This window comes from Echinops telfairi, unplaced genomic scaffold, assembly GCF_000313985.2.
Source record: "Echinops telfairi isolate 266 unplaced genomic scaffold, ASM31398v2 ScPeMD7_3;HRSCAF=10, whole genome shotgun sequence".
Classification (NCBI taxonomy): Eukaryota; Metazoa; Chordata; class Mammalia; order Afrosoricida; family Tenrecidae; genus Echinops; species Echinops telfairi.
The window spans coordinates 44868537-44882989 of record NW_022103899.1 but is presented as its reverse complement, the minus strand read 5'-3'; the positions used below and the strand labels follow the sequence as shown (position 1 = coordinate 44882989).

General features: G+C 40.8%; 1 protein-coding gene across 2 annotated transcripts in view; it reads left to right on the top strand.

The window, feature by feature from the left end:
• USP37 (ubiquitin specific peptidase 37) overlaps positions 1-13095 on the top strand; it is an 86576-nt gene extending 73481 nt beyond the window's left edge. For both annotated transcript variants that reach the window (XM_045294764.1, XM_045294760.1), the window contains 6 exons: positions 2212-2381; positions 4059-4119; positions 9101-9216; positions 10591-10660; positions 11290-11428; positions 12296-13095. In XM_045294764.1, the coding sequence (XP_045150699.1) occupies positions 2212-2381; positions 4059-4119; positions 9101-9216; positions 10591-10660; positions 11290-11428; positions 12296-12383 (644 nt within the window). In that variant the 3' untranslated portion in view covers positions 12384-13095. The remainder of the gene's footprint in view (positions 1-2211; positions 2382-4058; positions 4120-9100; positions 9217-10590; positions 10661-11289; positions 11429-12295) is intronic.
• The last annotated feature ends 1358 nt before the right edge of the window (positions 13096-14453 follow it).

Here is a 14453-nt window from a genome sequence, read left to right as displayed (position 1 = left end):
AAATATTTTGAGAATGATGAGGGCAACAAATGTACAAATGTGCTTGACACAATGGGTATATGTATGGATTGTGATAAGAGTTGTAAGAGCCCCTAATAAAATGATTTTTAAAAAACATTTCATAGTATAAAAAATGAAGTAGTGTGTAAAATTGAAAAAAAGAACGATCAGTTGTCTGTATGCTGATGATTTTATTTCTGGATTTTCAGTTATTTTCCATTGGTCTGAGTATCTGTCATTATACCAATACTATGAGATTTTGACCACTGTGGCTGTATAATATGTGCTAAAGTCAGATAAAGCAAGCCCTCCCACTCTGTCCTTCTTGAGGAGTTCTCTGATAATTGTAGACTTCTTCCTTCTCCATATGAAGTTGGTAATCAGTTTTTCCATTTCTTTGAAGAAAGATAAGGGTAATTGTATTGGGATTGCTTTGAATTTATATAGTGCCTTGGGCAGAACTGACATCTTTACTATATTGTGTCTTCTAATCCACAAGCATGGGATATTCTTCCATTTGTTGAGGTCACTCCTGGTTTCTTGCAATAGTGTCCTGTAGTTTTCCTCATATAAATCTTTTGTTCTTTTAGTCAGTTATATCCCTAGATATTTCAATTTGTGCTTGGCTATTGTGAAAGGTACCACCTTTTTTATCTCTTCTGTGGTCTTAATCTGATGTGCATACCGGTCTGATAGACTTTTGTTTGTTGATCTTGTATCCTGCCACTCTGCCAAGCTCCTCTATTGCTTCCAGTACTCCCTTGTGGAGTTTTGGGGATTTTCCATATATAAAATCATATCATCTGCAAGAGTGGGGACAAGGGGCATCCTTGTCTGGTCCCCTTCTTCAGTGGGATTGTGTTAATCTTTTCTCCATCGACTACCATGTTGGTTGTTGGTTTTTCATATATAGCTTGTATTGTCTTGAGGAATTTTCCTTCCATTCCTATCTTCTCAAGTATCTTAAAAGGAATTGGTGTTGGATGTTGTCTAATGCTTTTTCTGCATCTCTTGATATTATGTCGTTCTTATAGTTTTTCATGTCAATGTGATGAATAATTCTAATGGTCTTTTGTATGTTGAACCATCCCTGAATCCCAAGTATGAATCCCACTTGGTCATGGTGAATTATTTGTTTTATATACTTTTGTATTATATTGGCCAATATTTTGTTAAGGGTTTTTTGCATCGATGTTCATTAGGGATATTGGTCTGTAGTTCTCAATTCTTGTGGGATCCTTGCCCGGTTTTGGTATCAGCGTTATACTAGCTTCATGGAAGAAATTTGGGAGTTTGCTGTCTTTTTCTATGTTCTAGAAGAGTTTGTGTAGGATTGGTGTTGGTTCTTCCGTAAATGCTTGGTAGAATTCTCCAGTGAAGCCATCTGGTGCAGGTGATTTTTTTGTTGGTAATCCCTTGATAACTTTGTCTATTCCTTCTATTGCTATGGGTCTGTTAAGCTTCCTGACGTCTTTTGGGGACAGTCTAGGGAGGGATTGTTTTTCCAAGAATTTGTCCAACATTGGGAATCTCTTGATCAGTTATGCTAGAACCTAAAAAATGGATTCTTGTTTCATAGTCATGTTTGTTGCCATGGGTTTTAAGTAGGTCTGTACCTGTCTCATTTTTGTCCTGAAGATATATATATATTGATGTTATTTAACAGATGTAAACATCTGAATGTTTGCTTTACTCATTTTTAGCCTAATTCTTCTTTAACATTTTATTTTTTGTACTTGGCAGTGTGGCACAGTGAGTTATTAATATACCTATTTATTCTCTATCTTTAATCATAGTGTGCTGCTAAGAAGAAGTTTTATCTCAGAATCATTTTTATAAATTTTTTAGGCTGTATAGATTAGTAGCCCACGGTGATTTTGCCCCACAGGAGCTATTTCACCATGTCTATTATTTTGGGTTGTCATGGCTGAGGAAGGGTTGTTCCTTGCATCTAGTGAGTAAAGGTCATAATGCTGCTAAACAGCACACAGGACAACCTCCTCATAAGATGAATACCAATGTCAGCTACTCTGAAATCATGCAGCCCTGCTGTAGATTTAGTGAGAGAAGACTTTTCAATGTCTCAAGTCAGTCATAGGTGAGGTTAGGGTATGTTATCCTCTGAACGGTAGATGTCACTGTAGCTGAGACGTTTGTTTTTTAGAGAAGCTCTTCCTGAGAAAAAATGATAATTACGATTTGCTTCCTCAGATCCTGCCATTTTTACGGAGATAACTAAAGACTGCGATGAGAATAAAGAAAACAAAACTCCTGAGGGTCCTCAGGGAGAGGTGGAGTGGCTCCAGCAGTACGACATGGAGCAGCGGGAAAGGGAAGAGCAAGAGCTCCAGCAGGCCTTGGCCCAGAGCCTTCAGGACCAAGTACGTTCACTCGCTCCTGCCTCACTGTCCTTTTCCGAAAACTGACATAATTGTGACCTGTACTGAGCACATGCCAGGAGACTGGGCTCTGTTTGTATGCACTAAACCTTGACCAAGAAAAACGAGGACGGGGTTGGGGCTTTCCGTTGGATTTAAAGCAGAAACACTTCTGAGTGGTGCCTTTTTAAAATCTAAATGCAACAAAATGTATTGTTGGCAGATGGTATATTAGAAATCCTCTCCAGCTCAACTTCACTTTGCAATCAGTAAAAAACAGCTCATATGCCACACTTATTTTGTGCTTAGTATTTTAAGACAGTGTGTTAGTTTGGGTCCTTTTCTCAGTATAAAGATGTTACTGTGAATTTGTATGGAAAGTTTTTAGGAAATGTTACCTAAAATATAATTCTCAGAATTTAGGTTATAGGATAACATTTATCCACTCTTCGTTACATAAATGATCCATTCTTTAACTTTCAGTTCTTTGTGTTTCTCTTTGCCGAAGCTGGACTCTCTGCTAGGTGAAGTTTTCCTTTTATGATTGGCCCTGCAGAATCCCAATCATGTTACTAATTTAAAGATTCACCAAGCATTTACTTAGATTGGGTGAATGTGCAGTATTAGTGTTTGCAAATAATCAGACGATGAAATCTGATATTTGTAGCACAGAGGTTCTCAATTTTTACTCATTAAAATTATCTGAAGAGCTGCCCCTCAAACTTCTGGTGTCACTGACCTGGATATGGGTTGGGCAGCTGGATATCTTCATCTTTTTTCCCAATTTTTCCTGGTGATTCTAATATGCAGCCAAGGTGGAGAACTACTGAAAAAACATTTTAGAACCAGCTATCCTACATCTAGGACAAGGTGTGATTTCTTAGAAAATATTCTTTACCATGCACAAAGGGAAGTTCAGCACCACTGTTTCTCATTAATGAAAAAAATTGTGTGTGTGTGTGTGTGTGAGAAATCGCCCAGTTAAGAGGACCCTGTTTTTCCTCAGGTTTGAGAATAGGTTTATAAGATAAAATATCTTGATTTTGGTATACCTGCATCATTCTATAAATAACTAAAAAAGGAGTCTTTCTGGTTTCAGGATAAAGTTTATATATTGGAGTAGCTCCAAGCAATCATATTTCCTCTTAGATAATATTCATTGTTGCTTTTTAAAATATAATATTTTCCTCCTATTATAATGCAGAAAAGCTCTTCCTTCATTTCTTATGTAGTTGAGTAACTTTAAAAGCAAATCCAAAATTGAGAAAAGTAAAACAATTCTGCTTAATTGTATTTTCCTTTATTCATGCATTTATAAATTTTCTCTCAAGATGAAGATTTTTTTTTAATACTTAGCATTTCCCTATTTCATTTTATGCTTCAAGTAGTCATCTAGCTGAGATATTTTTAGATGTTGGAGGGTAGTATTACTTTAGGAAATGTGTCAGAAAAGTAACCCTCAGTGACATTTATTTAGTACGTATGTACCAAGCATCTACTGTGTCTTGGTTTCTTCAGCAAGAAGGAAAACAGACACCTGTCTTTTAATACCTTGTGGGAAACTCCTTACCTTGCTCTAATAGACTGGTTCTGTGGGGATATAGAGCTGGCTTGCCATCACTGTGTAAGTTTAATCAATAACTTCTTTAAATGCCATCGCTTTTATTCTTGTCTCTTTAGGAGGCTTGGGAACAGAGAGAAGATGATGACATCAAAAGAGCTACTGAGTTAAGTCTCCAAGGTGTGGAAATTATTTTAATTATATTTTTAGATGGTAAAATGTATCTTGCATATAAAATGTGTGCCCCGTGTGTTTTAGTAACAGTACCAATTTTTAATAGCTCAAGGTAAGGACAAAGAACCTTAGTGGTTACCTGTGTGTCCCTCCTTTTCACTTCTCTCCCCAAGGAAACCACGCTTAACTCTTTGTACTTTTGCATCAACCAGTAGCTTGCTTTGTAATTGTACCATTATATAGCCATAACCTTAAGTGATATGAAAAACTGAGTAGCAAGGCTAAACTCTGTAAAGTGCAAGAGTTATACTACCACTATTAAATATTAGGAGAAGATAATGCAGCTTCTGTTTTTTCATGAATGATGTGGGGGGGTATGAATAAGTAGTATTCAGAAGCATAAGGGTCACCAGGGTCATGGCACTTGACAGGATTAATAAATAGGTGGACCACGTACTAGAAGTTGACACGGGTATGTGGGTATGGGAGATTTTCTGTTTCAAATGGTCTTTCTCCAGCTCCCATACATGTATCAACTCAGAATACTTTGAGGTACAACAGTGAGTATTCAACGCTGATTTAGATCCAGTGCATGGAGAGGGGCAGAGCAAGAATGTCAGTGGCACACGGTTTAAGCACAGTTACCATTAACCCAGGCTTACAGGGTGGTTCAGTGATAGCACTGATGGCTGGCCCTTGAGTCACATTGCTCCAGTCTTGGTTCCCTACCCCTGCACAGATGCCTGAGCTCTCCTTATCCACCTCCCGGGAGATTCACTGGTGCTTCCTTTGCCTGAACACTTATTTCCATGTCTCCTTCTTCCTCATCCTCATTCTGTGTGTGGTTTAATAGAGAACATCCCTCAGTGGCTTCTTGAAAAGGGGGTATGACTTAAATTTTTTGGAGACATCAATTTGAACTATTCTCTGGAAGTTTTCCCCACCCTTCTTAATCATATTTCAAATTTTGAAGAAGTGTTTTATTTGGTAACTTCCATTTTTGTAAAATTATTTTCTATTATCTATCTAAATTCTGTGAAGATATTAAATAAAGGTTTTTGCTTGCTTGCTTGAAGTTTTCTTCTCACTGTTCTTTTAGAAATTTCCCTCAGATGTATGGTAATCTTTGGCTGTCTTCTCAGTCTTAAGAATAGGGAAGTGGGGGCAATGGTGGGATTCTTTTTCAAATGTTAATGCTCTTAGACCTTTCTCTTGGACTTGCCTGGTTCCTCAAGAGTTTTCCAAGCTCTTGCCTAGAGAGGAAAGACGTGTGGTACTAGAATAGAACTGGAGTGTGGGGTCCTTATCCTCCTGATTTGATACGCTGCTGTCACTTTCTCCCTATTTTCATTGTAGTTCTCAGGACCTCACCTGTGCCTGGCAGTTCTCAGTCCATGCTTTTGTCAGCGCCCCGTAGCATGAGTTCATCTAGGCATCTGTTTCTCAAAAATCTTTCACCCAGTCCCTATTTACCCTCCACTCCCACCTTCACCTCCTTCAGAAGTACCTGGACCAGTCAAGTCTTGAGCCTTCTAAAATTCTGTGGTTTAATACATTGGGTTGGGTCTCAACACTTTTTCCTTTGCTGGAATGGTATTTTTCTAGTGTCTGCTAAGTCAGTGACTTTCCCTGGTAGCTTCCAAAATTCTGATGCTGTGATCCTTTTTTCCTATTCTTATTCTCGAGTGATTTGTTAAATGCTCTGGTTCAAACACACGAGTTCCTACCCCACAGGAAAAAAACTGCGGCTGCCTGCTCCCATAAAATTCATGGTCTTGAAAACCCTGTATAGGGTCACTAAGGGTCAGAACTGACTCAACAGCAGGATGTTTGGCTGGGGATTTTTTTATACTGGGCTTTTTGGGGGGTTTTTTAATCATTTTATTAGGGGCTCACAGAACTCTTATCACAATCCATACATACATCCACTGTGTAAAGCTCACCCGCACATCCATTGCGCTCATCATTCCCAAAACATCTTCTCTCCACCCAAGCCCCTGGCATCAGCTCCTCATTTTACCCTCTCCCTCCCTGCTCTCCTCTCCCTCATGAACCCTTGATAATTTATAAATTATTATTTTGTCACACCTTGCACTGTCTGACATCTCCCTTCACCCACTTTTCTGTTGTCTGTCCCCCAGGGAGGAGGTCACATGTAGGTCCTTGTAATTGGTTCCCTCTTTCCACGCCACCCTCCCTCCACCCTCCCGGTATCACCACTCTCACCACTGGTCCTGAAGGGATCATCAGCCCTGGATTCTCTGTGTTTCCAGTTGCTATCTGTACCAGTGTACATCCTCTGGTCTAGCCAGATTTGTAAGGTAGAATTGGAATCATGATAGTGGGGGTGGGATGGGAGGAAGCAGTTAGGAAGTAGACGAAAGTTGTATGTTTCATCATTGATACACTGCACCCTGACTGGTTCATCTCCTCCCTGCTATACTGTGGTTTTAAAGAAATGAATTATAAAGTAAAACCTATGAAACCCAGAACTTGTGTGAGGCAGAACCCTGCCCGAGAAGGAAACTTTTTAAAAATTTCCACAAATAGCAATACAAAAGTGGTCAAACTGCACCATGTTAGAAAACTCTTTAAGACATAGAGTAAAAAGGCAGAGTCCCATTGACTGCAAGTTCTCACAGGCTCTACTGTGTTTTAAAGCAAGTATATGTTCTAGTGCTTCTGGGGTTCTTCAGTGCCTTTGGGATATTGAAGGAAAATGGGCCTTGGGTTTTTCTGTTTGTTTGTTTAATGTATTTGGGTCAAACTTTAAGAGATTAAATGTTGAATTTTTAAAATCATTTTATTGGGGTCTCGTACAACTCTTTATCACAATCCATATATACATCCATTGTGTCAAGCACATTTGTACATTTGTTGCCATCATCCTCAAAACATTTGCTTTCTACGTGAGCCCTTGGTATCAGCTCATTTTTCCCCTCCTTCCCCCCACCCTCCCTCCCTAACGAACCCTTTATAATTTATAAATTATTGTTATTTTGTCATGTCTTATACTGTACGATGTCTCTCTTCACCCACTTTTCTGTTGTCTGTCCCTCAAGGGAGGGGTTTATATGTGATCAGTTCCCCCTTTCCCTTCCCCTTCCCCTCCTGATATCGCTACTCTCAGTATTGATCCTGAGGGATTTATCTGTCTTGGATTCCCTGTGTTTCCAGTTCTTATCTGTACCCGTGTACATCCTCTGGTCTACCCAGATTTTTATTTGTAAGGTAGAATTGAGATGGTGATGGGGGGAAGAAGGGAACAGTAAAGAACTAGAGGAAAGTTGTATGTTTCATCGGTGCTATACTGCACCCTGACTGGCTCGTCTCCTCCCCGAGACCCTTCTGTAAGGGGATGTCCAGTTGCCTACAGATGGGCTTTGGGTCTCCACTCCGTACCCCCTTCATTCACAATGATATGATTTTTTTCTTTGATGCCTGATACCTGATCTTATCGACACCTCATGATCACACGGGCTGGTGTTCTTCCATGTGTGCTTTGTTGTTTCCCAGCTAGATGGCCACTCGTTCATCTCCAAGCCTTTAAGACCCCTGACACTATATCTTTTGATAGGCGGGCACCATCAGCTTTCTTCACCACATTTGCTTGTGCACCTGCTTTTTCTTCAGATATCGTGTAGGGAAGGTGAGCATCAAGGAATGCCAGTTTAATAGAACAAAGTGTTCTTGCATTGAGGGAGTACTTGAGTAGAGGCCCAATGTCCATCTGCTACCTTAATACTAAATCTATAAATGTATGCACATAGATCTATTTCCCCATCATCATAAATATATTTACATATGTACATGCCTGTATTTAGACCTCTATAAATGCCCTTTGCCTCTAAGTTCTTTCCTCGATTTCCTTTTACTTTTCTCTTGTCCTATCATATTCAGCCTTCATTTAGGTTCTAGTAAGGTTACATTACCCTTGATCAAGCCCTTCTAGGCCTCCTACACCCTTTTGCATCACTTGTTCCCTTGTCTCTCAGTTTTATTAACACCCACTTCCTTTCCCCCACCTTCCCTCCAGATTGTTTATCTGGCTTATCTTATCTAGATAGGCCTGCAGAGATAATAATATGCACCAAAAAACAAGACAGAGGAAAACAAAGCAACAAAAGAAAACAACAAAAAAAAAACCAATGCCAAATAAAAGAAAAGCCTGTAAATAGTTCAACGTCTGTTTGGTGACCTTTTGGAGTGTTTTCTGGGAGTCTGATGGGGTGCCATGCCCTGGCCCCAAAGTCTAATTTTGGTATTCCCTCAGGACTTCCTTGCTCTGCTCCCCATGCTGTTTTGTTGCACGTCCTTAGTGTTTTGCCTTGGTGTGGTGGGGTCAAATCAGGTGCAGTTCCTGCACTTTGTCTCCAGTATTGTCTGACCAAAGCAGTATGGGTCAATGAGGTGGGGCTGGCCCTATGGTCTTCTCTGCTTTGGCTGCTCTGAGCAGGAATATCGTCCTAAAGGCTTGGTGGGCCAGGATGTGTTCTGCTCTCTTCCTCCCCCTTCATTTGCTCCTGTGCGCTCTGATCAGACATGTCCCTCTCCCTGAGCTGTAGCTTTAGTGCTCTCCTCTAAAGTGAGTTCTTCTGTCAGAAGAGGGTGCTGTCCACGTAGCTGCGATTATTTTTTTTAATGATTTAATATTAAGCAAAATGATACAATATTGGTCATCTGTGTACTTACTCTCTGTATGCACTAAGTACTTCAATATAATGTGTAACATACAGTAGAACATAGTGAAATTGATTTATCTAAAAGTATATTCTTTTTCTGTTTTATTCCTTATGAGGATTAGATTCTTGTCTAAGCAAATTTATAAGAAAAGGCTGCATCTAATTTACAGATAGCAGATGCCAGAAATGTTATTCCCTGCAGTGACCTAAGGGATTGAAAACCTTTAAAAATACTATAGGATTATGTTTTGAAATTTCTTAGGATGCCAAAATATGTACTTTGTTATTGTTTTTATGTCCTTCAGAGTTTAACAGCTCCTTTCTGGACTCCCTGGGTTCTGATGAGGACTCTGGAAACGAGGATGTTTTGGATATGGAGTACACAGAAGCTGAGGCGGAGGAACTGAAGAGAAACGCGGAGGTGATGTTTCAGTCCTTGAACGGAACAGACCAAGATGGCAGCCTTCACTTGGTCTTTGTTTTCTGTTGTCCTTTGCGCTATTTCTACACGAAGGATTGATTTATGAGAACAAATAAAAACTTGACCACCTCCTGTGCCTGTTTGCTAGAACTGAGCAGCTTGGTGCCCGGAGCATATGCATATTAACCTACATAGCTGCTATCAAGGAAGGATTATATGTTGCCAGTTGCTTGTTGCTCAGAGAAAAACTTTGAGATTAATGATACTGGCTTAGGTTCATTGGACTCTTTTTTTTTTTTTTGACCGCAAATAACTCTTATTTCCCAAACTTTCTTTAATTTAATTACCAAGGACCCAGTTAGTATAACACATGTATGCTTAAAACCATCGTAGTATAAGTAGTTTTAATCCTGCTTGTTTAAAACAAATTATATAATGACTGAGCCATACTCCCTCAAGTTAATTAAAACAGTTTTTGACTAACTACATTATTTTTCATTGTAGTAAGTAATACAACAAGGACCTATGTGTGATTATAATGTTTACATATTTTGGAAGTAAATGACTGCATTTACTTTTAAAAGTTTGTGAACATTTTGATGACTTCTGTTGTATGTCTGTTATTAATTGCCACCGAGTCTCTTTCGACTTACAGACGGGACTGTTTGCCAGAACAGATCACCTGGCCTTCTCACCCTCAGTTCCTCTGGGGGTTCAAATGACAGGCTTTTTGGCTATCAGCCAAGTGTTTGACCATTGCACTACTGTGACTCCTTATGTACACAGAGATAGAGGTATTCTTGCCCCAAATGTTACTTGATGCAGCTCCTGCAAGGCATGGGTGTCACTGCCCACTTTTGTTTTTTCCCCCCTTTTTCCCGTTTAATTTTTGTAATATTAAAAGTATAGAAATTGACCCATGATTCCTATAACAACTCATTTCTGTTTTTCATTCTGCTTTTCAGTACTTTGCCATTTGTGCTTATTTTTGCAGAACAGTGTCTTGTTTACATTCGTGTGAGTTTTTAAAGGCTAGCACACTGCTAGTCTTCATAATAGTTCTTCAGAAACTGCCTGATGTTGTCTTTACTTGATGTGTTACTAACAAGTCACCTATCACAACGTTTCCGTGTTACAGGGAGTACTCCATGGAGTACTTTGTGCATATGATCTTCTGTTTAATTATTTTCATAGGATGCATTCTTAGTTGAGGTTGGCCGTCTTTGGTCAAAGGGTGTGTACAGTCAGTACACTGAGTTTGTATTGTGTCTGACCCACCCCACACTGGGCTTTAACCTGTCTGTCTGAGTTTTAAAGTTAAATTTAGCGATTTGCTTTACACCAATAAAAATGATACCTCCTTCTGTTTTCCAGACAGGAAACCTTCCTCATTCCTACCGGCTCATCAGTGTTGTCAGTCACATCGGCAGCACTTCGTCTTCAGGTAAAGGGACGTCAGGATTTCAGCAGTTTAAAAATGACCCCGCTGGCCAGCCTTAGTGGCATGGTGGTTATGAGTTGGGCTCCTAACCACAAGATCAGCAGCTCGAAACCATCAGCCGCTCCTGGGAGAAGATGGGACTTTCTACTCTCGTAGAGAGTTACACTCGCGGAAGCCCCCAGGGACAGTAGGGTCACTGAGTGGGCACTGACTCAGTGGCAGTGAGTTTTCTGAGTGGCCAGCACATGGTCCCTTCTTAAGCAGTTTATGTCAAGTTTTTCAAGCTGCAAGTTAAATCTACAAAAAAACACAAAACTTTAAAATCTTATCTCTGTTTAATGTGAATATTAAAAGGTGTTAACTATATTAATATCTTTACTTATCAATAACCTAAACATCCCTGAACAAGTTATCTTTAGCAAATTAATTGTCCCAGTGTAGAATTTTCTACATGTAGTTCTTAGTATGTGGGTTTTTTTGTTTGTTTGTTTCTTCATGTTTTTTAGATGGCATGGGGGGGGGGGGCGGTAGTAGAGTGGGCAGGGTGGTTGCTTCTCTTCCTATACCCAAAGAAAATTTCAGAATATTAACAACAAAAAGAACCCTCATTTGTAGAATTTTCTGCCTTTCAGGTCATTACATTAGTGATGTGTATGACATTAAGAAGCAAGCGTGGTTTACTTACAATGACTTGGAGGTGGCCAAAGTCCAAGAAACTTCCGTGCAGAGTGATCGAGATCGGAGTGGTTACATCTTCTTTTATATGCACAAGTAAGACACCTGGCCGGCACCAAAGCCATAGGCTAAAAATCACCCCAACTCTTTCTTCAACCTTTGAGGAGGATAAAATGTTCCTATCCCTTGATTGGTTGGCAATTTCTTGTTCTCTTTACTTAGGGCTTGTCTCTGAATAATTGCTTCTATGTCTGGAATATTTTCTCTCCTCACTTAGCATTAATTACCCCTCACACAGTAGCATCTAGAAATGGAGCGTAAGACTGTCCTGCCCTCCTGTTATATCAATGTATAGAAAATCCTGTCTCCATGGTAGGGGACTATGTAGCATTTTTATTAAATTGCAATGTCACCTCCACATCCCCGGCTTTCAAAAAATCAGAACCCAGATTAAGGTTGTTGATGGAATGACGAGCTTCACATGTGGGATGCAGGCACCTCAGGAAGTCAATTTGGTGGTAGATTTCTCACCTTCATGCCAGAAAAGCAGGTTCAGTGCCCTCTGCAGGAGCCTTCAGTTTTGATTATCTGCCAGGACATTTAATGTACAACTACCACCCACCTGGCAATGGAGACTCTCCTGTTGTTATTATGCCTCAGCAGGTTTTAGCGGATCTTCCAGACTAAGACAGTAGGAAGAAAGCCCTGGCAGTTTTCTCCTGACAGCGAGTGAAAAGAAAACGCTATAGATCCCAACCTTCCACCTCACCATCAATCATAGAGATGAGGCAGGACCAAGCAACATTTCCCTCCACTGTACTTGGGGCAAACTCACTGGCTGCCGTCCAGATACAGAGAGAATTTTGCAGGCTTCCCCAGAATCTGCTTCTGTTACTCTTTCTCCTGTCATCTTTATGGTTTTACTCCCCTAATTTTCTTGTTTGATGTTTGCTTTACTTCAAGGGAGATCTTTGACGAGCTGCTGGAAACGGAAAAGAACTCTCAGCCACTTCCTGCAGAAGCAGGAAAACCTGCTCAGCAAGCCTCATGAGGGCCAGCTGTCATCGCTGGGGGCGGAAGTGTGTGCTGTGGCCCCTCCTGCCCGGCCTCCCTCCTCGCCTCTCTCTGCCCCCAGAAAACCTGGAACTCTGCTTATGCAGGAGCAACACACAGCTCAGGGCCAAAACACAAGATGAAAATTGCAATTATGCTGAATGCTCCATGCTGACTATTTTATGGGAACCTTGGTCACACATCTGTAGCTGATTATCTTTTTTTTTCTCCTACAAGAATGGCACTTAGAAAATATGTTGTAAATATGTATGTGTACATACATTCACACACACACACATATATATATATATATATATACAGAATGGATGGAGTCTAAACAAGCTAGGGTGAGTCATCCAACAGCAGTTTGGAGAGGAGATGAAGGTGCAAGAGAGCCTGTCCACTGGAGAAGTGTGGGAAGAGCCACACATCCCCAGGCGGCTTCTAGCTTTCTTGTTCCTTGCATAGTTTCACTCAAATCTGCCCTTTCGTGTGTTGTTTCTTAGTAAAATTCACTGGATAGCGAGCTCTCCATGTTCCACTGCTGACAGTGTGCCTCCTCACAGGGAAGGAATTTCTGTCACCTGACTGGAGGAGCTAATACTGGTTTTTTACTTGGTTGCTTTGTTTTGTCTTTTAATCATTTCGTGGCTCTGTAATGCCTTTGCCTGTTTACACACAGTCCCCAAAAATGGATTGTTGGTGCTGGTCCCGTGTCTGGTGTTCATTGCACACTCTGCGTTATGGTCAAGAGATTCCTTCACACAGTGTGTTTATCATCTGTAGTATTCCAGTAGTGAAGATAGAATCTGTTCGATAAGTTTCCTCCCTTCCATAACAGCTCAGAATGAAAACATTGGGGCGGGCAGGGAGACTGCTGTTATCCTGGCCCCGCCAGAAGACCCCAGCAGGTGTTCTTGGACAGCTGGTGTCTCTGGCCTCAAACAGAGAAATTAAGAAGAGTGTTCTCATGGGAAAGCGAACGCTTGGACCCGGGAGCCCTATCGCGCATGGGGCATGAGCTACCTGAGCTACAGGATTAAGCTCGAGCATCCAACTGCTTGCTAACAGGCTTTGCCCTTGAAGTAGGGTGGAAATTAAAAAGTGACTGGTTTAGATTATCCCAAGAACTAACAAATAACAAAGGTGCATAATATATTAATCTGACTTTCTAGGTGCTTTTGAGTTGAGACTAAGTGAAGGTGCAGCATAAAGAACGGTCAGCTGACAAGACCAGCGTGGTTAAGCAGCTTATGAACCATATGAAGAATGAGTTTGAGGGTGAGATTCTGCCCACAAGATAATCTTGTGGACTCCAGTTATTAGTTGGCTCTCTCAGAGTTAAGTGCAGCATATTAGAAACTTCATTGTTTGCTGCTCTTATGTTTTCCTCATTCTGAAAGAGGGAGCTTACTCTTCAATTCTGAGGCAAGAACAAAACCACACCAGCTTTTCAAGGGGAGGGAGCACTTTAGAGCCCATCATTACAGAGGGGGCAACACCTTTTCTGGCAGACTTCCTGAAGGCGCCAGTCTGGCTAGAACTTGCATCCGTTCTGATACAGTAACCCCCATCTTAATATTGAGCAACCATGAGTGGTGTGTGATTCCCCCCACCTTTTTTTTTTTTTTGCTAAACCAAGTGCTTTGCCTCTTTCCACACACGGCTCTCAGACATTCCCAGTTGGCACGATGGGAGGAGCTGTAGGATACCTTCAGAACAGAAGGGGATCTCTTTTAAAAACTAGCTTCCAAATTTTTATTTTATTCCGACCAGCAACCCTTTTTTTTGTTGCGATTTTTCCATGAAAAGAACTACCTGCCCCATGAATGTGTGAAATGGTGAGCAGCGTCTTCAGTTGTGTATTTCTCTCGTGTCCACATTCAAGAGCATTAAGGGACACTTGGAAATCACGGGGTGATGAGACGTGATCCAGAATAGAAACCTGCCATAGGCCTGAGTTGCCTCTTAACAGTTGTCAGTGGAGTTGCTACTGCCATTTGCATGTAGTATGCATTGCCGGAAGTGCTCTTGGCTGGGAAACCTGGTGTTCTGTCTTGCCTTGTCA